The following is a 20,208-nucleotide window of genomic DNA, read 5'->3' as shown; positions in this document are numbered from 1 at the left end:
AATTACCGGCTGGTATCGGTAAATTCCAACCGATATTTTCCGATACCGATACATCGGCATCGGTATCGGCTCAGCTCTAATTAATACATTGAAATTTTTGTAACGCCAGAAGTCGAAGGGCGGGGCTTGACCAAGAAGGTGTGATAGTTCGGCCCCCCTATCCCTCGTTTCTATCCGGCCCTCTGGATTTCTTCCTACTTTAATTCTTCTAATCTCTCCTTTCACCTCACCCTGGGTGCCAAGCGAACAGATTATATTTACGAAAGGGGGGTTTCACATAGAATTTATATTTTTATGTCCCTGGTTTGTTTGCCCATGTACAGAAAGTGAATATACAACTTGTTCAATGGACAGTACCGTAGTTCTCTGAATCATAACATTCTAGTAGGATATATTGGTTTATTATACGAAGTTATATATAATATACATATTTTACATAGCGTTTCCATGTGTGTCTGCATAGACCAAATTACCAAATCTCTAAACCAATATAATTGCGCACCTATGGCATAACCATCGGCACTTCCTTTACCACAGAGTTAGCATAACTATCTCTACGGGCCTACCCTCAGCTTAAATGATATTCCGTTCATTACAAATGCGTTTCCTTACGCCTTCACTCCTTCTTTTGGGCATCAATTAATCAATACTGAAATATCCACATAATCAAAGCTTTTTCTAAAAGGGGACTTGGGACAGCAACAGGGGCTGGCATAACCAGATGCTACAGTATTATATCCAGTTTAGCCACCATAAGTGGACTAAACTTGAGGAGACGTTCCTCTTTCTTCGATCAATGGGGAAACACTGTTTTTTTTTTGCTAAAGCCCACTGGCCTTTTTTATAGTCGGGGTAAACGTCCGTGGACATGGACCCCGTAGCGTTGGAAAATTCCACTGGAACGGTCTTTTGAGACACCTAGCTCCCCCAACCGGGGAGGTAAAAAAACAGGGGAATCTAACATCCAGCAAAGCACAATCCAATAAGCATATACACTTACATGCAATAATAACATAAAAGTACACTCATGGAAACATATTACTTAACCCTACACCTCGTAGCAGGCCAGCAATTAATTATTACAATATACCAAAACCAGTAATGGTCAATCCGACCGTTACAAAGGTGATTGAAAATTGTGCTATAAGTGAGGCCAACGACGGTTTTACTATTCGCACAGCCGATTGAGCTCCTTCGTCAATAGACATCAGTGCGGAATGCTTTCGTTGTTAGGTTTTACTTTCCTTAGCATAAATACAATGCAATACTTCGGGACTTTCACGAAAAAAAGCATTAATTATGTTGAGAGAACTAACCCTAACAAGGGGAACATTTAACGTGTTGTCGGTTGACGATGGAGCTCAATCAGGTGTGCGATAAGTGCCTTGCCTCGGCGGCACCAAGCAAACTCAACCGGCCAATCCGATTCCACCTAGCTGGAGCGCCACATCGCATGGTGTAGTAACTATATATGTAATAGTAAATAATTTGTTTTTGATTTGATTTGATTTATATTACTTCGCTTTTTGTGCCACTTTTGGCTAATTTGCGAAGATGGGGATGAGTGATGATATGATGAAATTGATGAATGGACACTCACAAACATCCAGGCCAGGATTCAAACCCGGGACCCCTGTCCAGGTAAATAAGAAATAACAAAATAACAATACCTGATGAAGTTTTATAGTGATTAAAATAACCTATTTTGCTTGTTAGAATCTATTTTTGTTTTTTTCGCCTAAATCAAACATTTTTTTTAGGTTTTTGTATATTTTTTAAAGTTTTACAGTATTTTTACATCACACAAAGGTATTTGTTCTGTTTGGTAATGAAAATATTCAATGACTAGCGTGTTTGAAACATACTCTCTGCCGATTTCCCTCCATCCAAGTCCGCAATGTTTTTCCAAGATCTAAACAAATCGAAATTTCCGTCGCCACTGTTGCCTGCACAGTCCAAAGTGCACACGTCTGGTACTTTCTTGTCTACCTTTTTTGTCTGTAGACAATATGAAAAGGTTTGTGCATTTATCATATCGATAAGTAACCTTTACTAACAGCACAAGTATTAGTATTACAATAACTAGTGGATAATTTTGAAAATGATGCATAGAAATGAAAATTTCGTTAGAAAATTAATATTTGATGGTTTGGATGGATGGATGATTTACTAAAATTTGTCACGGCTCCTCTGACATTTTGTTTCTAACAATTAACAATTAGTATTTTTCAGGAACTTTGAACCAAGTTTTTTGGAACCTACTTCAGAATTTTTTGAGTTTAATTTAATATTTTTAGAACCTATTTTAGGAATTATAGAACCTATTTTAGAATTTTTAGAGCCTATTTTAGGAACCTACAGTAAAAGTACATTTTTTAGAACCTAAAAATCCGAAGCCTAATAATAACGCATGACGTCATGTACACGTTGCATGATAATGTACAATTCATACAAGAAACATCACGATGAGCTATAATCGCTTCAGACAAATTACAAGCCGTCCGTGTTCATTTCAACGGCAAAGAGGATGTGCGCCATTCAATCCAAGACTCGCTTGTCGCTAAAGTGTTTCATTAACATTGTAATTGTCCCTGTACATTAAAGAATCTGCAACACTCAACGGCAGTAATTACTAATATATTTGCAGCATCAAAGTTGGAAACACTGCCAAGAAATTAGCTGAAAATACACACTCACACTGCTACCCTGTCATTAAAAATGAATTTTATACACGTAGGCTAATTGATTTTTAGGTGCCAACCATTATACCAGAATCCTGAATGGTACTGGGAGAAGTTGTCCACTTTCAAAGGCGGTCAAAATGTAGTGAGAGTGACGTCTTTCCTCCTTTGGGATTGATAATTATGCATATGTATTCAAGCATTTTTTTCTTCCGTTGCACTGAAAAAATGTATCCCATTTGGACATGTAAACCGGAAACTACGTAAAAATGTGTTATTGGAACAGTGAACACTAAATGAAGGGTTCCGGTGTAAAACATGGTAAGTGACATTTTGGTCATTCTTGAGTTACAAAGTAAAATGTGGCATCCTTCAACTTTCGAGTGAAATTGCCACGTCATACAATTTGCATTGGACTCAGTGAAGCCTTGTGAAATTGGTAAACACAACACGAAAACAATGTATCTAAAGTATAGCTTCTAATAACGTTCTTTCTTAATCAACTCAGGAATGACCAAAATGTCACTTACCATGTTTTACACCAGAGCCCTTCAAATTATGTTCAAAACTACAAAACCGTATAAAAGAAAAGCGATATCACATATACCGTAAGTACACAACAATACAATTCAAACCGTATGCCTCGAAACACCCAATTTAAGTTAGTATACAAACATACTCAAGATAAGATCGATGGAAAACATGTAATATTCAACGGAAAGTGCCGATAAGTACAGTTGCAACTTTTAAAATGAAACTGCCATGCAAATTACGCCAAGATTGTTGCTGCCCCAGTTTCGACACAACGATATTAATTTGGTGGCGGTAGTACAAAAAGCGAACGATAGGTGCCCTGAGAGTAGGGAGGTACTTAGAAGGGCCAACACAACCTGCGTAACTAAGCGGTAAGTGCAGGAAGAATAACATAAAAAATAGCGTAATAGGTCCTTTCTTATGTTTTCTGTCATTAAAGAACAATTTATCCTGAAATGGTGCGAGAGACTAACCCTGTTTGCAAATGCGATGCCATTCAGGTTCAGGCGCCATGTTTTTCCAAGATCCAAATGTCATGCGTTTAAATTGCACGACTATAAAATTGAGTGCGAAGAAATTACAGAAGATGGCGATGTTCCGTGGAGGGTGGGGGAGTGAAGGCGGAAAGATGTTCTTGGGAAGGGCGATGACCTAGAGAAGTTGGTAAGGGGCCAATTTTTTGTGGCCAAAAAAAAAGGTGAAAACTGAAATGTAACAACTAGATGGGGAAATTGCACGTAAAAGATTTGATGTGGCAATTGCTACATATTATCTGTTGTTAAGGATTAATATCACTCACATCTATTTTGTTGAAATTCATGGAGATACATTCCTACATTGTACATTTACGTAATCAGAACGTCTTTACAATCTGTGATTGACCATAGCCCGCTATAAGGATCAGTCAGAATCGAAAGTGAATTTATCTGCACATCCTTCATTTCAATTGTGATGAAACGCATTGCTTCCTCAACAACAGAAATGTTTGAAATACCAAAATACTTAAATCACAAGCCTCTCAATCATAAAGTTCACCTGATTTAGATGCGTCTTGGTAGAAGCAGACCAGTCGAACATCAGCGCCATTTGGTGAGTAGCGGCAGAAATTGTAACTTCTTGCAATAACATGCGAACTGGTCGAGTGCCGAGGCTGGATGGATCGTAGCGGGGGCTATGGTTTGACTGATCAATCTAAATTGTTAAATCAATCCTTCAACTGTGTGTACATAAGGGAAATTTCTTTAAAAATTCCATATTTTATTCTTATTACATGGTTTGTGATATTTACTTCCTACAAATTTTGAAATCAGGAAACAAGGAAAATCTTATTATAAATAATATGAGTTATATTAAAGACTCGTAGTTTGCACTTCAGTTTCTTTTAAAAAATGTTTAGCATATTTAAGAATAGTTCAGCTATGTCTGTCCCACTGTCTGAACAACACCTAGAAAAACTTTGGTCCAACGTGACCTCTCAGTTGCCTTTAAGGCTATGTTTCTCCACTCAGCCAGGCTACTACTAATCTATGATGAAGTTGTTACATCCGTTACACAGGGTGGCCACAATCGATGTTGCCCTACAGAGCCCTCTGGAGCCCGTTCGAAGCAACGGATTGCGCTGAAACTTTGTACAGATGCTATGGAGACCAGGGAATAGCGTATGCTGACGAAGAAAATAGTTAAAATTTTCACCACTAGGTGAAAATGTGGCGCATAGAATTAGATTCCCCCTACTCAAAGTCCTCTGGAACCTGTTCGAAACAACGGATTACGCTGAAACTTTGTACAGATGCTATGAAGACCAGGGGGGAGCGAATGCTGACGAAGAAAATAGTTTAAAATTTCACCACCAGGTGAAAATGTGGCGCATAGAATTAGATACCCCTACTCAGAGACCTCTGTAGCCTGTTCGAAGCAACGGATTGCGCTGAAACTAGATATAGAGGCTATGGAGACCATTGGAAAGCGAATAATGACGAAGAAAATAGTTAAAATTTTCATCACCAGGTGAAAATGTGGCGCATAGTATTAGATACCCCTACTCAAAGCCCTCTGGAGCCCGTTCGAAGCAACAGATTGCGCTGAAACTTTGTACAGATGCTATGGAGACCAGGGAATAGCGTATGCTGACGAAGAAAATAGTTAAAATTTTCACCACCAGGTGAAAATGTGGCGCATAGAATTAGATTCCCCCTACTCAAAGACCTCTGGAACCTGTTCGAAACAACGGATTACGCTGAAACTTTGTACAGATGCTACAACGGATTGCGCTGAAACATTGTACAGATGCTATGAAGACCAGGGGGGAGCGAATGCTGACGAAGAAAATAGTTGAAATTTTCACCTGAAAATGTGGCGCATAGAATTAGATACTACTACTAAGAGACCTCTGTAGCCCGTTCGAAGAAACGGATTGCGCTGAAACTAGATATAGAGGCTATGGAGACCATTGGAAAGCGAATAATGACGAAGAAAATAGTTAAAATTTTCATCACCAGGTGAAAATGTGGCGCATAGAATTAGATTCCCCTACTTACAGCCCTCTGGAGCCCGTTCGGAGCAACGGATTGTGAAGAAACTTGAAATAGATACTATGGAGGCCATGGGGAAGCAAATTGTGACGAAAATAAAATAGTTAAAATTTTTACCACCAGGGCGAAATGTGGCGCTGATGTTGATGCAGAGTGAACAACATCCCGGGAAACTGTTCGTCCGATCATTGATCACGCTGCCTTACGCATCCAAAGGGTCATTCACGTTGACAGGGCGCATACTGAACACTGGTGTTCAGACAAACTCAAATTACTGGTTTATGTTATTTCAAAGCCACATTTCCACCTGTTGGTGAAAATTTGAACTATTCTTCTTCAGCATTCGCTTCCCTATGGTCTCCATTGCCTCTGTACCAAGTTCCACTGCAATTCATTGCTTCGACCGAGTTCCAGAAGGATCCGAGTATGGAAATTTAATTCTAAGCGCTACACATGCACCTGGTGGTAAAAATTTGAACTTTTATCGTCAGCATTCGCTTCCCTATGACCTCCATAGCCTCTGCACCAAGTTTCAGCGTAATCCGTTGTTTGGAACGGACGCCAGAGGGCTCTGAGTACTAGTCTGGCCGTGAAGAACTATTTAGTACTGCCCCAAGGAAGAAGAGAAGAGAATAAAAGAAACAGAATTTGAATAAAAAGATATTTCCTTCAGAAAACTATATTTAGTTAAAACTCTACGCCAACCTGGGAGAGGGCAGGGATCTTGCTGACCAAGCCACTGAGAGATCATATCCTCTGGCAAACTTGATACCCAGATGCCGCCAAGAAACACGGGAGAATGCCAGTAACGCTTTGGTAATTTCATTGTCAAATGAAATCATATTGTTGCTTTTGTGACTAGTAATGCCTGAAAGTAGGACCAAACACTGGAGAAAATAAACATTTTTTGCACTACAAGTATAGCGCTTGACAACCGAATTGTATTTTTTGACCACACCTCGTATATACAATTTTTACTCACCTGTGTGCGTTCTTTTGTGCGCCTTGAGATGCGAGCTCTTCGTGTAGACCTTTTCACAACCTTCGAAGTCGCATTTGTGTACCTTCCGCTTCCGTAAACTGCTCTCGTATGGATCCCCCGAACTCGGCGACGGGGAGGAGGTGGGTGAGGTTTGGCCCCCGATCAGGAGGGAGCTTATCCCGTTCAGTCCGTTCTGCGCATGCGGCGAGGCAGGCTTCATAGGTGGTCTCGTGTGGAACGCTCTGCAAGGAAACAAAGAGAAAAGATGAAAATAAAATACATGATGTGATACAGTGTTTTTCATTGAAAGTCCTCACAATATACAGGGTGGTGTGTTGGTTGTTGTTCTTGTATGTTTATTCATCTCATCTTATAACAATTCATCATCATCTTCCCGATTAGCCAAAGAGGCAGAAAAGGGAAGTAACATGAACCAAACGAATCTTAAGGTAAGGTAAGGTTCGCGGTGTATACAGCACCGTGCCATGAAGGCACATTTAGGGGGGATGGGGGGGGGGGGCAGGACTCACAGATTCTCGATCTTCGCCATTTTGGAGGTGATGTGATCAGCATCACACTTCGTCCGCCTTTCATCATATCATCACTCATCCTCGTCTCCGCGATTAGCCAAAACTGGCAAAAAAGCGAAGTAAAATAAATCAATTTGGATAGTTTGATCCAAGTAGTGCTTTCAGACAGTACGCAAAGCCTACTACCGACATCTTTACTCATGGATCGGATAACAATTAATAACAGTTTGTGTTAAGGAACAAAATATAAATAATCAAGTACAAACGTACAATTATCCAGATGAATTGAACTTTCCATGTTGTCATTTTTATCGGAAATATCAGCACCTTTCTACCAAAAAAACATGGAAACACTACTTGCAAGTATGATTAAACACACCAGTTCAATCCATTTGTACTAAAGTCACAAAGAAAGGTGATATATGAATTTACCTGAGAGGAAATGTTCAATGTTAGCATTGTCCATTAATGTTTGCACGATTAATTCCCGCCAACCAGAGACGGGGTCTTCTGATCAACAATTATCGAGTCCTGGCACATTCCGTGCCGTGAAGCACATCTTCTGTTCTTTCTCAGAAAATTGGACGATAAACGTGAGTTTCTGTTTAAACAACCCAATACTCCACAATGTACCAAAACAAGGGTCAAATCTCCCAACCGTCCGCTTGGATTCCGTATGTTTACACGAACTGGCCTCAATCATGGCTGCTCGATCCCACAATGCAACAGTTTGTGGCGTAGTAGGTGAAACATGCCTATTAAAAAGCAGTTGCTTCGTGCCACAGCAGATTCAAATGCAGTTATGATTAAAGCTTAGTTCCTGGCTCTTGAAGATTGCCTTGAACACTATTCCACAGAGAACAAGGAAGGGCATTTTCTTTGTAAATTCCTTATGGGCGAGTCGCCAAATTACAGCCACATGTCTAATATAAGGAAGGGGGGTGGGGGCTGCGCCGGGGGACCAACGGCATCCGCACCTACCTCAATTCACAAGATTTATTGTCGTCGCTAACAGGTAGCGCTACGAGTTATTGTTACCGACGGGAGACAAACAACTAGTAAATAGGGAACGTCTTCATCAAGATACATTGATCATTGCCAACACAATGGATCTTCATACCCGAAGCGCCTGCTAGTTTTTGGTCCGCGGAGCTTATCATTAAGGGTTGGCCATTACGGGTATCTCGCGAACTATCAGGCGGTTCCTGTTCCATCAAGGACCGAGCCCTCCCCTTTCCCCCCCAGCGGCACGCATTGTTTCGCAGCGCCATCTCTTCGCTCGGAGGCTGCGGAACTGCGCGCCTTGTTTTTATTTATGGACAACCACGTTGGTCATAAATCACGCGAGCGATCCTCTCCTGCTGGACCAATCTACTCACTTAGGAGGATGGCTTCTGGTCTTGGATGGTTCTTCGGCTTATGAGGTCGGGGAGGGAGCGGTTGCGAAACTGGGAAATTAGCCTTCACATCTCTGGCGGTCTTTTCCGGGTACTCCTGCCCTTTCGTTGTTCTTGTTCTCATATTTGATGAGAAACTCTCCTTTTCTGACCACATCTCTGCAATGACTAGGTCTGGGAAAATGAAGGCTGCAACGCGGCGAGATATGGACTCGTAAGTAGGTTTGGGCATTGCATTCTCCGACGACAATATCCGGAGGACACAATCAAGACAAATAAGTAGGGAGACAAATTTATGGTAAATAAAAACTGAGGAGACCGGTAAATAAAATGTTAGATCAGCGGTACATACCAGCGGTGGAAAAAAAGACAGACTAATCTTATCGCTGTTACAGCTAGCAAGTTCAATGAAACTGGAAGTTGGGTAGACATTCGGGTAAAGATAGGAATGCAGCTTGACAGGGAGCGAAGTTTTATGAGATTATGTGCATAGGAAATCCCAATATGCAGCGTCTTCCTGATGTGATTGAAGATAAAACGTTCTTCAGCTGCAAGTGGTAGGAAACTTTAGGCAAACGTTTCGTTACAAATCGACAGTTTGCGCGCACAACCTCGATTGCCGGTTCTTGCGTGTTTTCTACTTAATTTGATGATATTTCACGGTTATTTCGCGAAAAAGCGTTCATTTCGTGGAAAAGCACACATTTCGCATTACTTCGCGAATAAAACTCATGCATATTTCATCATTGGGGGCGTAGTTACGTCTAGAATGTTCAAAATTCCATCTTTTTTTCACATTTCGCGATTTCGCGCATCGCGAAAATTCAATGTCCCTACAATAAGTGACACACGGACACGAGAGACGCCAACTGTTGGAACATAAGCTGGTCCCAATGCAATTCATTACTAATTAGACAATATAAATTTTGGATTCACAATTAACCAATTAAATATTCCCTCTTCAGGTGGCGGTCTATCGACATCTTCTTCTAGTAGATGCACAATATTTGAAGTAGACAGCAAATTGCAAGACACAATTTCAATAAAAATAACAACTGAGGTGGAAATGTAATAGCTATTCATTAAAGTTTATGTTTTTTTTAGTTGTAAGAAAGAAGGTATTATAGGTCTTTTCAGTTCTTACGGCGGGCGCTCTAGATGCTGGCAAGGGAAGTGGGGAGCGGGGAAGCGACCAATCCAGCGCGATAAGAAACGCAGCAGCCTGTATAACGAGGTTCACGTAGTACCTATTTCCGCCACGTCGTATCTCTCGGCGCCACCGCTGTTGTCTGCGGCGAATAACCCCGCTCCCCACTTCCCTTGCCAGCTTCTAGAGCGCCCGCCGTAAGAACTGAAAAGACCTATAGTATAGAATACACACAGGGCACTATGCACCGTGTGTGTGTGTGTGTGTGTGTGTGTGTGTGTGTATATATATATATATATATATATATTGTATCATCTGCACTGTTTTGCAAGTTTCTATTTACAGTAAAACCTCGTTAACGGACCCCGATAAGCCGGACTTCGCTTAATCCGGACAAGCAAAAGGAAAAAGCACAGAATGCAAGGTTTTAAATGTCGCTACAAGTCAACAATCGCAACAATTCCCCTTGCTTTATGCCAACACACACATTTTTGAAGTCGAACAACATTCAGCAACAACTTTGTAAAAAACACAGCCTCTATACTGTACTGTATAGTGTATTTAGGCCTATGCCCTTTAAATACACCATAACAAACGTGTTTTGTTGCTATGAACGGAGTTTCAATGCACTTTCTACTGTTCTTTTAGGTTATTTCAGTTAATTCAGACTTTCGTTAAACCGGTCAACTTATCCCCCACCCCCATTAGTCCGGATTAACGAGATTTTACTGTATTTACATTTACAATTATATACATGTGTACATATCTATATTTATCATAAGTTCACCGACAAGGGCAAGAGCTGTTGCGAATGTTACCAGCAATTCCCTTGATCCTATCCTGTTACTGAAATAAACAAGCTGTCTGCTCTCAGTACTTTTTACAACCATTTCGTTTCACCTAAAATTGAATATTGCTCTCCGATCTGGTGTATGGCATGCCCCCTCAAATTCAGATAGACTGAATTCCGTTCTAAATTTCTTCCAAGTCATTGTTCGTCACCGAATTCCATAAAGAAAAAACACTCGCAAAAAGGCCATCTTTCTGAAAATGTTAATTATCCATACTTCTCACGAGAGACATAAACTGCCTGGTCATATATTCCTGCAAGAAATAGCCAATGGGAGCATCAGAAGTGACCGCCTTCTTCAGGAAATTCACTTTCGAGTGACGTCTCGCACCACAAGGAGCACTCAGCTTTTCACATATCAGAGAGCAAGATTATGCCTCATCCAGCGTTGCTTATTCCACAGACTCCCCAGCCAATACAATCATTTAGCTAACAAAATAGATATTCTTGTCAAGTTTCTCAACTCTTGACTTCCTCCTTTCCCAATTACTCACGTATTTCACCTATGAAATAGACTTCCCAAATTTATCGTAAGATGGCGTTATGTCTGCTGTATTAGATTTCAGCGCTGCTGTTATTTCTACTTTCATTATGCTGTGGTCTATTGTACACCACTTATTTGATTCATTTGCTCCTAGTTCTGTTATCATTCCTGCTTTCCATTCGCAGGTCCATAGAAGCAGCTTCATTTATTTACATGTAGTTCTAGCTTGTTTCATTCATGTGCTGGTTCATAAGGTGTCAATTTCTTCAGTTTTTAATGATAAACATCTAAGAGATTGTGGGAAGATTCAAGATTAGTCAATTGTGGCAGAAAAGCCAATTGAAATGAAACAAAAGCAAATCAAGTCGTGGGAAAAGTCACGTCCTTTGTCCTTTCTTGTCATTCTTGTACGTCTTCATTAAGTTACCTCTTCGAGCTCCCTTTCGGACGGTTTAAAGATTAGCCTCAGACAATTTCGTACGGTCCCTCGTAATAACCACGTCACACTTGTCGTCCAGAAGGAATAACCAGTATTGTTGCCTGCTTTCTCGCTCAGTTGGAGCCGTTTTGAAAGAGAACATGAAAATGGCTTCATCGCCATGGCGAGTTCCATTGTTGTACAGCCTTTTCCTTTCCTTTCATGCATTCTTTTTTTGTTTCTTGTTTTGTTTTGCTTCTTGTTTCACCTGCCACATACAGCGACAGGAAATGGTCCACAGAAATCTCTCTTCTGTTCAAACATGTATCTCACTGTGTCGGGAAATGTATGTATTAATATTTACGTTACATGTCCTCCCCCACAGAATAAATGAGGTTGTTCGATCGTTTCTTGTCATTTACATCAGTGGTTTTCAACATTCCTGATCTCGCGGCCCGGTAATTTTTTCTAAAGGTCTATGCTCCAACCCCAACCATATTACTAGTAAACATCTTCCTATTTGTTTTAACTTTATACGATAATTAATGTACCATGAAATTTAATTAATATTAATAAATAAATAAATTATGGTATAATCGTAGAGAGTATTAGTTCGAATATGTTTAGACTTGTTGTCAAATATAAAATTTGGTTTAAATTAGTTGACAACAACTGGATCTAATGGAATCTTTTAGTTTCCTCTGGCTATTATATATGATTAAATTACAGTAAAACCTCGTTAATCCGGAGTAATAGGTGGGATAAGTTGACCGCTTTAACGAAAGTCCGGATTAACTGAAATAACCTAAAAGAACAGTAGAAAGTGCAATAACACTCCGTTTATAGCAAGAAAACACGTTTATTATGGTGCATTTAAAGGGCATAAGCCTAAATACACTATACAGTACAATACAAAGTCTGCGAAAAACAGAATTCCATCAGTGATTGACTGCCTTTTCTTTGGGAAGTTGTCTTGTTGACTTCTAGCCACATTTAAAACCTTGTATTCTGCTTTTTTTTGTTGCCTTTTGCCTATCCGGGTTAAGCCAAGTCTGGCTTATCGGGGTCCGGATTAACGAGGTGATACTGTAATTTGGTAAGTGATGATTGTCATTGCTCGTTCCATATGAAAATTGCTGCATAAACTCTATTGACTATGATACCCGTCCGTCAACCTCCAAAATTGGAGACGGGACAGAAAAATGGTTGCCACCTCGGGCTGCAAGTCGCAAACTTCAGAATAACCTTTCACAGCCCGCTACCGGTTCGCGGCAAGACGGTTTAGAAACACTGATTTGTTGTTTATTGTCACGTAGATTATTACGACTTAACAGGCGAGTCGTTTTGGCGTTTACGCAGAACAAATTAAATAATAAAATCATCTAAAGTTTGTACGGTTTGTTTTGAGTCCATATCTATTTATGCACAGGTTCGAAAGAAAAAATGGGCACTTAAAAAAAAATCACCAGCCAAGAAACCTATGGAGTGCTCGAATGGAGGAAACCTTACAGAAATCGATAGGGAATAATATTAATCGATACGGGGAAACGGCAGTGAGACAAGATAGCAACGGGTACAGTTTAATTATTAATTAGTGTTAGGCGAAATAAGTTTATGGTAGAATTAAGATACTTGATAGCTTACTATTCAGTTCGGAGCAATCATTATGAATTACCATCGGAGTTTTATCGTCTCCCAGCAAGTGACTGATTTTATTACATAATTACTCTAATAACGTTGTGTGTGTGTCAGAGAGAGAGAGAGAGAGAGAGAGAGAGAGAGAGAGAGAGAGAGAGAGAGAGAGAGAGAGAGAGAGAGAGAGAGAGAGAGAGAGAGAGAGTGAGGGAGATAAAGGGATTGAGAGAGTAGAGAGTGAATGAGAGAGAGAGAGATAGGGGGAGGGAGAGAGAGACTGAGAGTGAGGGAGAGAAAGGGATTGAGAGAGTAGAGAGTGAATGAGAGAGAGAAACAGAGAGAGAGAGAGAGAGAGAGAGAGAGAGAGAGAGAGTGAAGGACAGAGACAGAGAGAGTAGAGAGTGAATGAGAGAGAGAGACAGAGAGAGAGATAGGGGGAGGGAGAGAGAGAGTGAGGGAGAGAAAGGGATTGAGAGAGTAGAGAGTGAATGAGAGAGAGAGAGAGAGAGAGAAAGAGAGAGAGAGAGAGTGTGTGTGTTTTTTAATGAATTGATGTTTTAAGTCCCCTTTGTGCACAGATAGGCTAATCGGGATTAGACCTACAGTTTAATGTGGGGTTCGAACCACTGTGCGCCTCTCCGATGGCGCAGTGGTAGCGTCATCGCCTTGTAATCAAGAAGTCCCGGGTTCGATTCCCGGTGGAGGCACATGGTGGTTCGGATCTAACTTTAAACTGTAGGTCCAGTCCCGATTAGCCTTACTGTGCATAAAGTGGACTTTAAACAACAAATCTACCAATCAATTAATCGAACCACTGTGCAATGTGTCTCCACCACCAGGTATCGAATCCGGGACCCCTTGATTACAAGCCGACGACGTTACCACCATCGCGGAAGCCGAGAGAGAGAGAGAGACCGATGCATAAATCCAACAAAAATTACAATACTAAATTTCAAAAGCCAAAGAAACAAACGAAACAAGAGATTAATGGACACGTCATAAGGTAATGAATGATACAAATATTCACGTCTTCCTTCTTTCCATTAAAAGCGCTACTAGCCAAGATGATAAACATAGGCTATACTTCTAGGTTTGATTATCTCGTGACAACATTATCTAACACGGCACAAATTTCAGATATTCTATTGCTTCAATCGGCTCTCGTGTCCACCTAGCCTCTTGCCAATCCAACACTGACCGATATACCGTTTTCCTCAAAATATGAAGTGGAACTTTATTCCTAGGGAGACAAATTTATGGTAAATAAAAACTGAGGAGAGCGGTAAATAAAATGTTAGATCAGCGGTATATACCAGCGGTGGAAAAAAAAAAATTGGCACACAATTTTTCATCATGAGAGGAAACAACATACAAAAGAGCTATAAATTGATAAACTACTTCATTTTTATATACTGTACACATACACAAGTACTTAGCTGTCCAACCAAAAAGAAAACATCAACACAAAATCACTTCCTTTCTAAATTGCATATTCGGGGGAAGAAAGGAATGCAGCTTGACAGGGAGCGAAGTTTTCGAACTGAGATTATGTGCATGGGAAATCCCAATTTGCAGCGTCTTCCTGATGTGATCGAAGATACAACGTTCTTCAGCTGCAAGTGGTAGGAAACTTTAGGCAAACGTTTCGTTACAAATCGACAGTTTGCGCGCACAACCTCGATTGCCGGTTTTTGCGTGTTTTCTACTTAATTTGATGATATTTCACGGTTATTTCGCGAAAAGGCGTTCATTTCGTGGAAAAGCACACATTTCGCATTACTTCGCGAATAAAACTCGTGCATATTTCATCATTGGGGGTGTAGTTACGTGCAGAATGTTCAAAATTGCATCTTTTTTTTTTTTTTTTTTCACATTTCGCGATTTCGCGCATCGCGAAAATTCAATGTCCCTATTTATTCCTATTCTCCACGGCACACATACGGCAATGTGCGTGCGCGCGTGAGGAACGCATCGAGCTCAATTAAATCCCAGTTTCTTTCCTATTTTTCCTTTGCACATAAATTTGCAGACATTCCTGAGGGCATAACTGTGAACGAAAAAACTAATTTTTTAGACACAGTGAAATCTTTGCTTCCTTTCATTCTACGCTAGGTTCGGGAGAAGTCTGAGGAAAAAAAAAAGTCAGCAAAAAGTTGCTACAACAAATTCTCTCCCTTCCAAAAGCACTTTACAGGACAGCGCCATCCATCTCAATTATAGTGACCGCACCCAAATTCCTCAGCATTTTGTGAGATATGTCCGAAACCAGTTTTTTTTTTTCTCTTGGCCGGTCCCTTCCTTGTATAATCATTGTTAGCATAATTTTGGCCACTTCATTCCAGATGAATACATTGAAAACATGTTGCCCTTTTTTTTCACTCCTTCTTCTTTTGGAGGACAAGATTGAAACCGACTTGGTTTTTGTTTTTCCTTCCCGTTTGGAGGCCTTTCAAGGCAAAATATAAGTCACGGAACTGCGTCTCGTTTCCTGCGGATACATTTCTATGAAATACGGTCGCTGTCGGATTAGAAGAATGAATAAAATGCAGAGGAATGTGAGGCTTCTCTGTATCTGATGCAGCCACGTCACTCCGTGGCGGTTTCGAAATGGGAATGCGTGTAACTTCTGTGTCCACTGGAGATTAACTTTCCTTCAGATATGATAATGTCCTTCAACTTCTTCACACACACACATGTATATGTATATATCTATCAAGGACGAATTTAGGGGGATACAAGGGGTCTGAACCCCCTCCCCCCAACTTAAAAATTACTAAAATTAAATAATGAAAATATACTTGTTTAGAATAAAATATTAATCTGGATCTTTGTTTTTCGCAAACTGGATCTAACATCTTTCTTTGTTATTCAATAAATATTCATTTTTTTTTATCTATTTGACATTAATTTATTTGCCAGGGCTCTTGTTTTTATACAAATTATTCCGATCTTAACTACATGTGAGCTAGATAATGAATACGTACTATTATAGTATCTATATTCTTGTACCGTTGTAATTTCATTATTATTATTATTATTATTCCTGAGACACTTGGTTCGGACCCCCCCGAAATATATTTCTAGACATGTGCCTGATTATATTATATATATATATATATATATATATATATATATATATATATACACACAGGGTAAGTCAAAATGATGGACCCGATTTCAGACATTTATTCTGTGAAATATAACAAAACAAATGTTATTGTGAGACATGTGCTAAGAAAGGTAAACTGTCAAAGTTTTTCTCAAACAAATCACAAGTGTTCTATGTGAGCACCTCGCGTAACACGGCACACGTCAAGCCGATAGACTATCTCCTGCCAAACCTTGTGTAGCATGTTGCGGTCAATATCAGCAATGGCTGCTGTGATGCGGGCACGCAAGTCATCCAGTGTTGTTGGAAGTCGTGGTACGTAAACATGATCCTTGACAAAAACCCACATGAAGAAATCACATGGGGACAAGTCGGGGGAACGAGGTGGCCAATGAAGGAGAGGTCGATCCTCCGGAGATCGTCCCGAACACTGCCATGGTAATGCGCAGGGGCACCATCCAATTGGAGAATGAAATCTGCGCTATCCTCTGCAAGCTGTGGATAGTTGCAGCATATCAAGGAAAACAAGTCCTGTCACAGTACGTTCATGGAAGAAAAAGGGCCCATAAATTTTTTCATGGGAAATGGCACAAAAGGCATTCACTTTGGGAGAATCGCGTTCGTGTCCCACAAATTCATGGGGGTTAGCAGATCCCCAAATTCTTACGTTGTGTCTATTCACTTTCCCTGAAAGGTTAAAAGTTGCTTCATCACTGTAAATTAACCTCTCAGAGAACCCATCCGTTTCCATTAATGCGAGGAAATCAGCACAGAAGGACGTGCGCAAAGCATAATTATTGTCTTTTAAGGCTTGAACTAGTTGCAAGCGGTAAGGTTTCATTTGTAAACGTTTTCGCAGAACCCGCCAGACAGTTTTCTGAAGTTCTCTCGCTGCTCGGTAGGTGGACTTCCGTGGACTTCGCACGAAACATGTGCGCACTCGTTCCACTGTCTATTCCCCAGTCGACGGACGGTCAGTCGATTTTCGTTTACAGATGCAACCCGAATGTCTGAAATGTTCACACCACTTAAGAATGGCCTTCCCCGTAGGTGGTTCTCTCCGATATTTGGTACGGAAATGCCGTTGGACTCTAATCACAGACTTGTTCACATGATAATCAAGCACACAGAAAGATCTCTGTTCCCCAGTCAACGCCATTTTCCTGCTCGCTGCTGACTCCTAGCGGTAGAAAGTGGAAACACTGCGTGGAAACTAAACTTTGAAAGTTAACCTTTCGAAGCGCATGTCTCACAATAACATATGCTTATTAGATTTCACAGAATAAATTCCTGTAATCGGGTCCATCATTTTGACTTACCCTGTATATATATGGATAGATAGGTATAGATATAGGCAAATTACAGACAGATAGTTTTAGAGAGAGAGAGAGAGAGAGAGAGAGAGAGAGAGAGAGAGAGAGAGAGAGAGAGAGAGACATAAAACAAATGGAATCATAAACAAAAATTAAGCTTCTCTACACTGATTGTCCTTACTGAAAACTAAGAAAAACATTTGTTTACCCGTTCTTATGTGACCAGTGGCGAATACTCACTTCAAAAGAGTGCTACTAAACACCCCCCCCCCCCCACGCGTATATATTTACTATTTATGCATTGTATGACACTTTATATTCTTTTCACACTCATTGCGTTGACAAAAATGTTCAGTACCAGCTAATCACATGCTGTCCTCCGTGGCGGAGTGGTTAGCACAACGCGCTACGAAGCCATTAGTCTGTGCTCATCAATTTCATATTATCATTACCCATTATCATCGTCGCGATTAGCCAAAGTGGCAGAAAAGGGACTCCAAATAACAAAATCAAATCAAATCAAACCAGATCACCCACTCCTAGATAGTTGTAGCGTGTGGTACCCCTGGGTTACATAGTGTGTTCGTCACTGTGTATGACCACTATATATTTAGTTAGGATAGTATTTTCTTTTTTATCGTAGAGATATCATTTCTCTGCCTAGTCCAATACTCAAATACGTATATCTGATAAAAGGTTCCATCCAATAAAGAAACAGAAATTATTTATATGGCTTGAAGACCTAAGATCATGAAAGAAATGGAAATATTTCCTTCGACTTAAAGTATATGGAAGAGCATGGAAGGAATACGAGAAAATGAATAACTTATATTTTTTAAAGCCCAAAGTGAATGAAAGAAATAGATATAGTCTACGTCCAGAAGAACAGGGAGCATGTAGAAAAATTGGCAACAAAATACTTCAACAAGTTCTCCAGTTACTACGCCATCTCTTGAGGGCAAACATTTATGAGCTACGTTAAAAAAAAAAGGCAACTGGTTAGTTGAATTTATTGACAACAGATGGCACGGCAGGATCAAATGGTTTCAGACACAACATAACATTGCACTTAATAGTTTATATTTTCTGTTGTATCAGGAAGTTTTTATATTTTTTATAAACTGTTGGTGGATCTTATAGACCGTGGTTTTGGAGCTCCCTGATTTAGAATAGGCAGGTTCTACACAGCAGGGAGGTATATAGATGAGTCAAGCGTGTAAACGGCTAGGAATTTTGCGCGGCACTTTGCACATTGATGGAACTACTCCTAAAGCAGTCTCTCTCTCGTGCAATTCACGCATTCTTTATTGGCGATTTCTGCGCGTTGTGGCCTTACGGGAATTCATTCAAGCGAAAATCTTCTCCATAATCTACACTTGACACTGAGTTGTTAACTTGTATTGTTGCCTGGCTTAGCCTGCAAGGGTAGCATTAAAAAAACAGGTTCAGACTTGTCGTGTGTTTTCTTGGGTTTATTTTGCTATACTATACGTTAGAAGCGGTCGCTGGACTTTGACAGTTCGACACCAACGCGTGCTTTCAACAGTTCCGGTTTAAATAGGAAATTTAATTGCTGTCTAAGCAAGTTTTTCGAAATATGTTAAAAGTAAAAAGAATTACAGCTAATTTGCTCCAATAGTCACTGACTTGTCACAAATTACGGTAATTTATGCAATATTCTACCGTTAAATTTGGTTTGAGTTGGTGTTTTAAGTCAACTTTATGCACAGGGAGGCTAATCGGGACTAGAACTACGGTTTAAAGTGGGATCCGAACCACTGTGCCATGTGTCTCTACCGGGTATCGAACCCGGAAACCCTTGATTACAAGGCGACGACGCTACAACTGCGCCATCGGGAGGCCCATTCTACCGTTAAAATTTAATACTCTGGCTGTTAATTACGAAAACTGGACACAACCGTTTTTAAAAGAGTGCAGGCTCATTTATGACGTCACTTTTATGTAGTATATTATGTATGAGGGTGCAGGGGAAATTTCATTTTAGAAAACACACACACATAATGTGTGCGTGTGTGTGTCTGTGTGTGGAGGTTAAATTTTGTACCGCCCTCAAATGAATAACGTTCCTGCGCCACAAGCACATGGCGTTCGAATCCCAGCCTGTTCGAATCCTGCACAAAGCAAGCTTATTCTCTGGCGATTGAATATTCTCTTAGTTAATCGATTACTTTCTACTCAATCCTCCTCATTACATATAATCACATAATCAGAGTTTCATTTTATCTTTGTTATTTAGCGTATACTTTCTTCCAAGTTTGGCTAATCGCGACGATAAGGATGAGTGATATGATGAAATTGAAAAGAGGCACTCACAAAAAACACCAATGCTCTTCCACGGAGGCCGGCGTATACAATCACAGAATTAAAAAAAAGTTCATAATACGTAATAAATAATTTTACACGTGGTACATCATTTTAACCAAACTTATCTTCCGTGCACATAAAAATAATCATTAAGTTCCTCTTAATCAGCTACATGGGAATATTAACACAGCAGGTTAAGTAGAAAAAACAAATCATCAATTTTTTTAAAAAACAACAACAACACAAAACCAGGTGCAGGGTCAAAGGACGTT

At 40.2% G+C, this 20,208-nt stretch overlaps 1 protein-coding gene across 1 annotated transcript in view; it reads right to left on the bottom strand.

Moving 5' to 3' along the window:
• Positions 1 to 20,208, bottom strand: part of LOC145986657 (uncharacterized) — a 426,247-nt gene that overhangs the window by 16,286 nt on the left and 389,753 nt on the right. Inside the window, exon 5 of the mRNA XM_083120936.1 lies at positions 6,729 to 6,970. Coding sequence (XP_082977062.1) covers positions 6,729 to 6,970 — 242 coding nt within the window. The remainder of the gene's footprint in view (positions 1 to 6,728; positions 6,971 to 20,208) is intronic.

This window comes from Lepisma saccharinum, chromosome 4 (assembly GCF_977018435.1).
Source record: "Lepisma saccharinum chromosome 4, izLepSacc3.1, whole genome shotgun sequence".
Classification (NCBI taxonomy): Eukaryota; Metazoa; Arthropoda; class Insecta; order Zygentoma; family Lepismatidae; genus Lepisma; species Lepisma saccharinum.
This window is presented reverse-complemented; position numbering and strand designations above follow the sequence as displayed.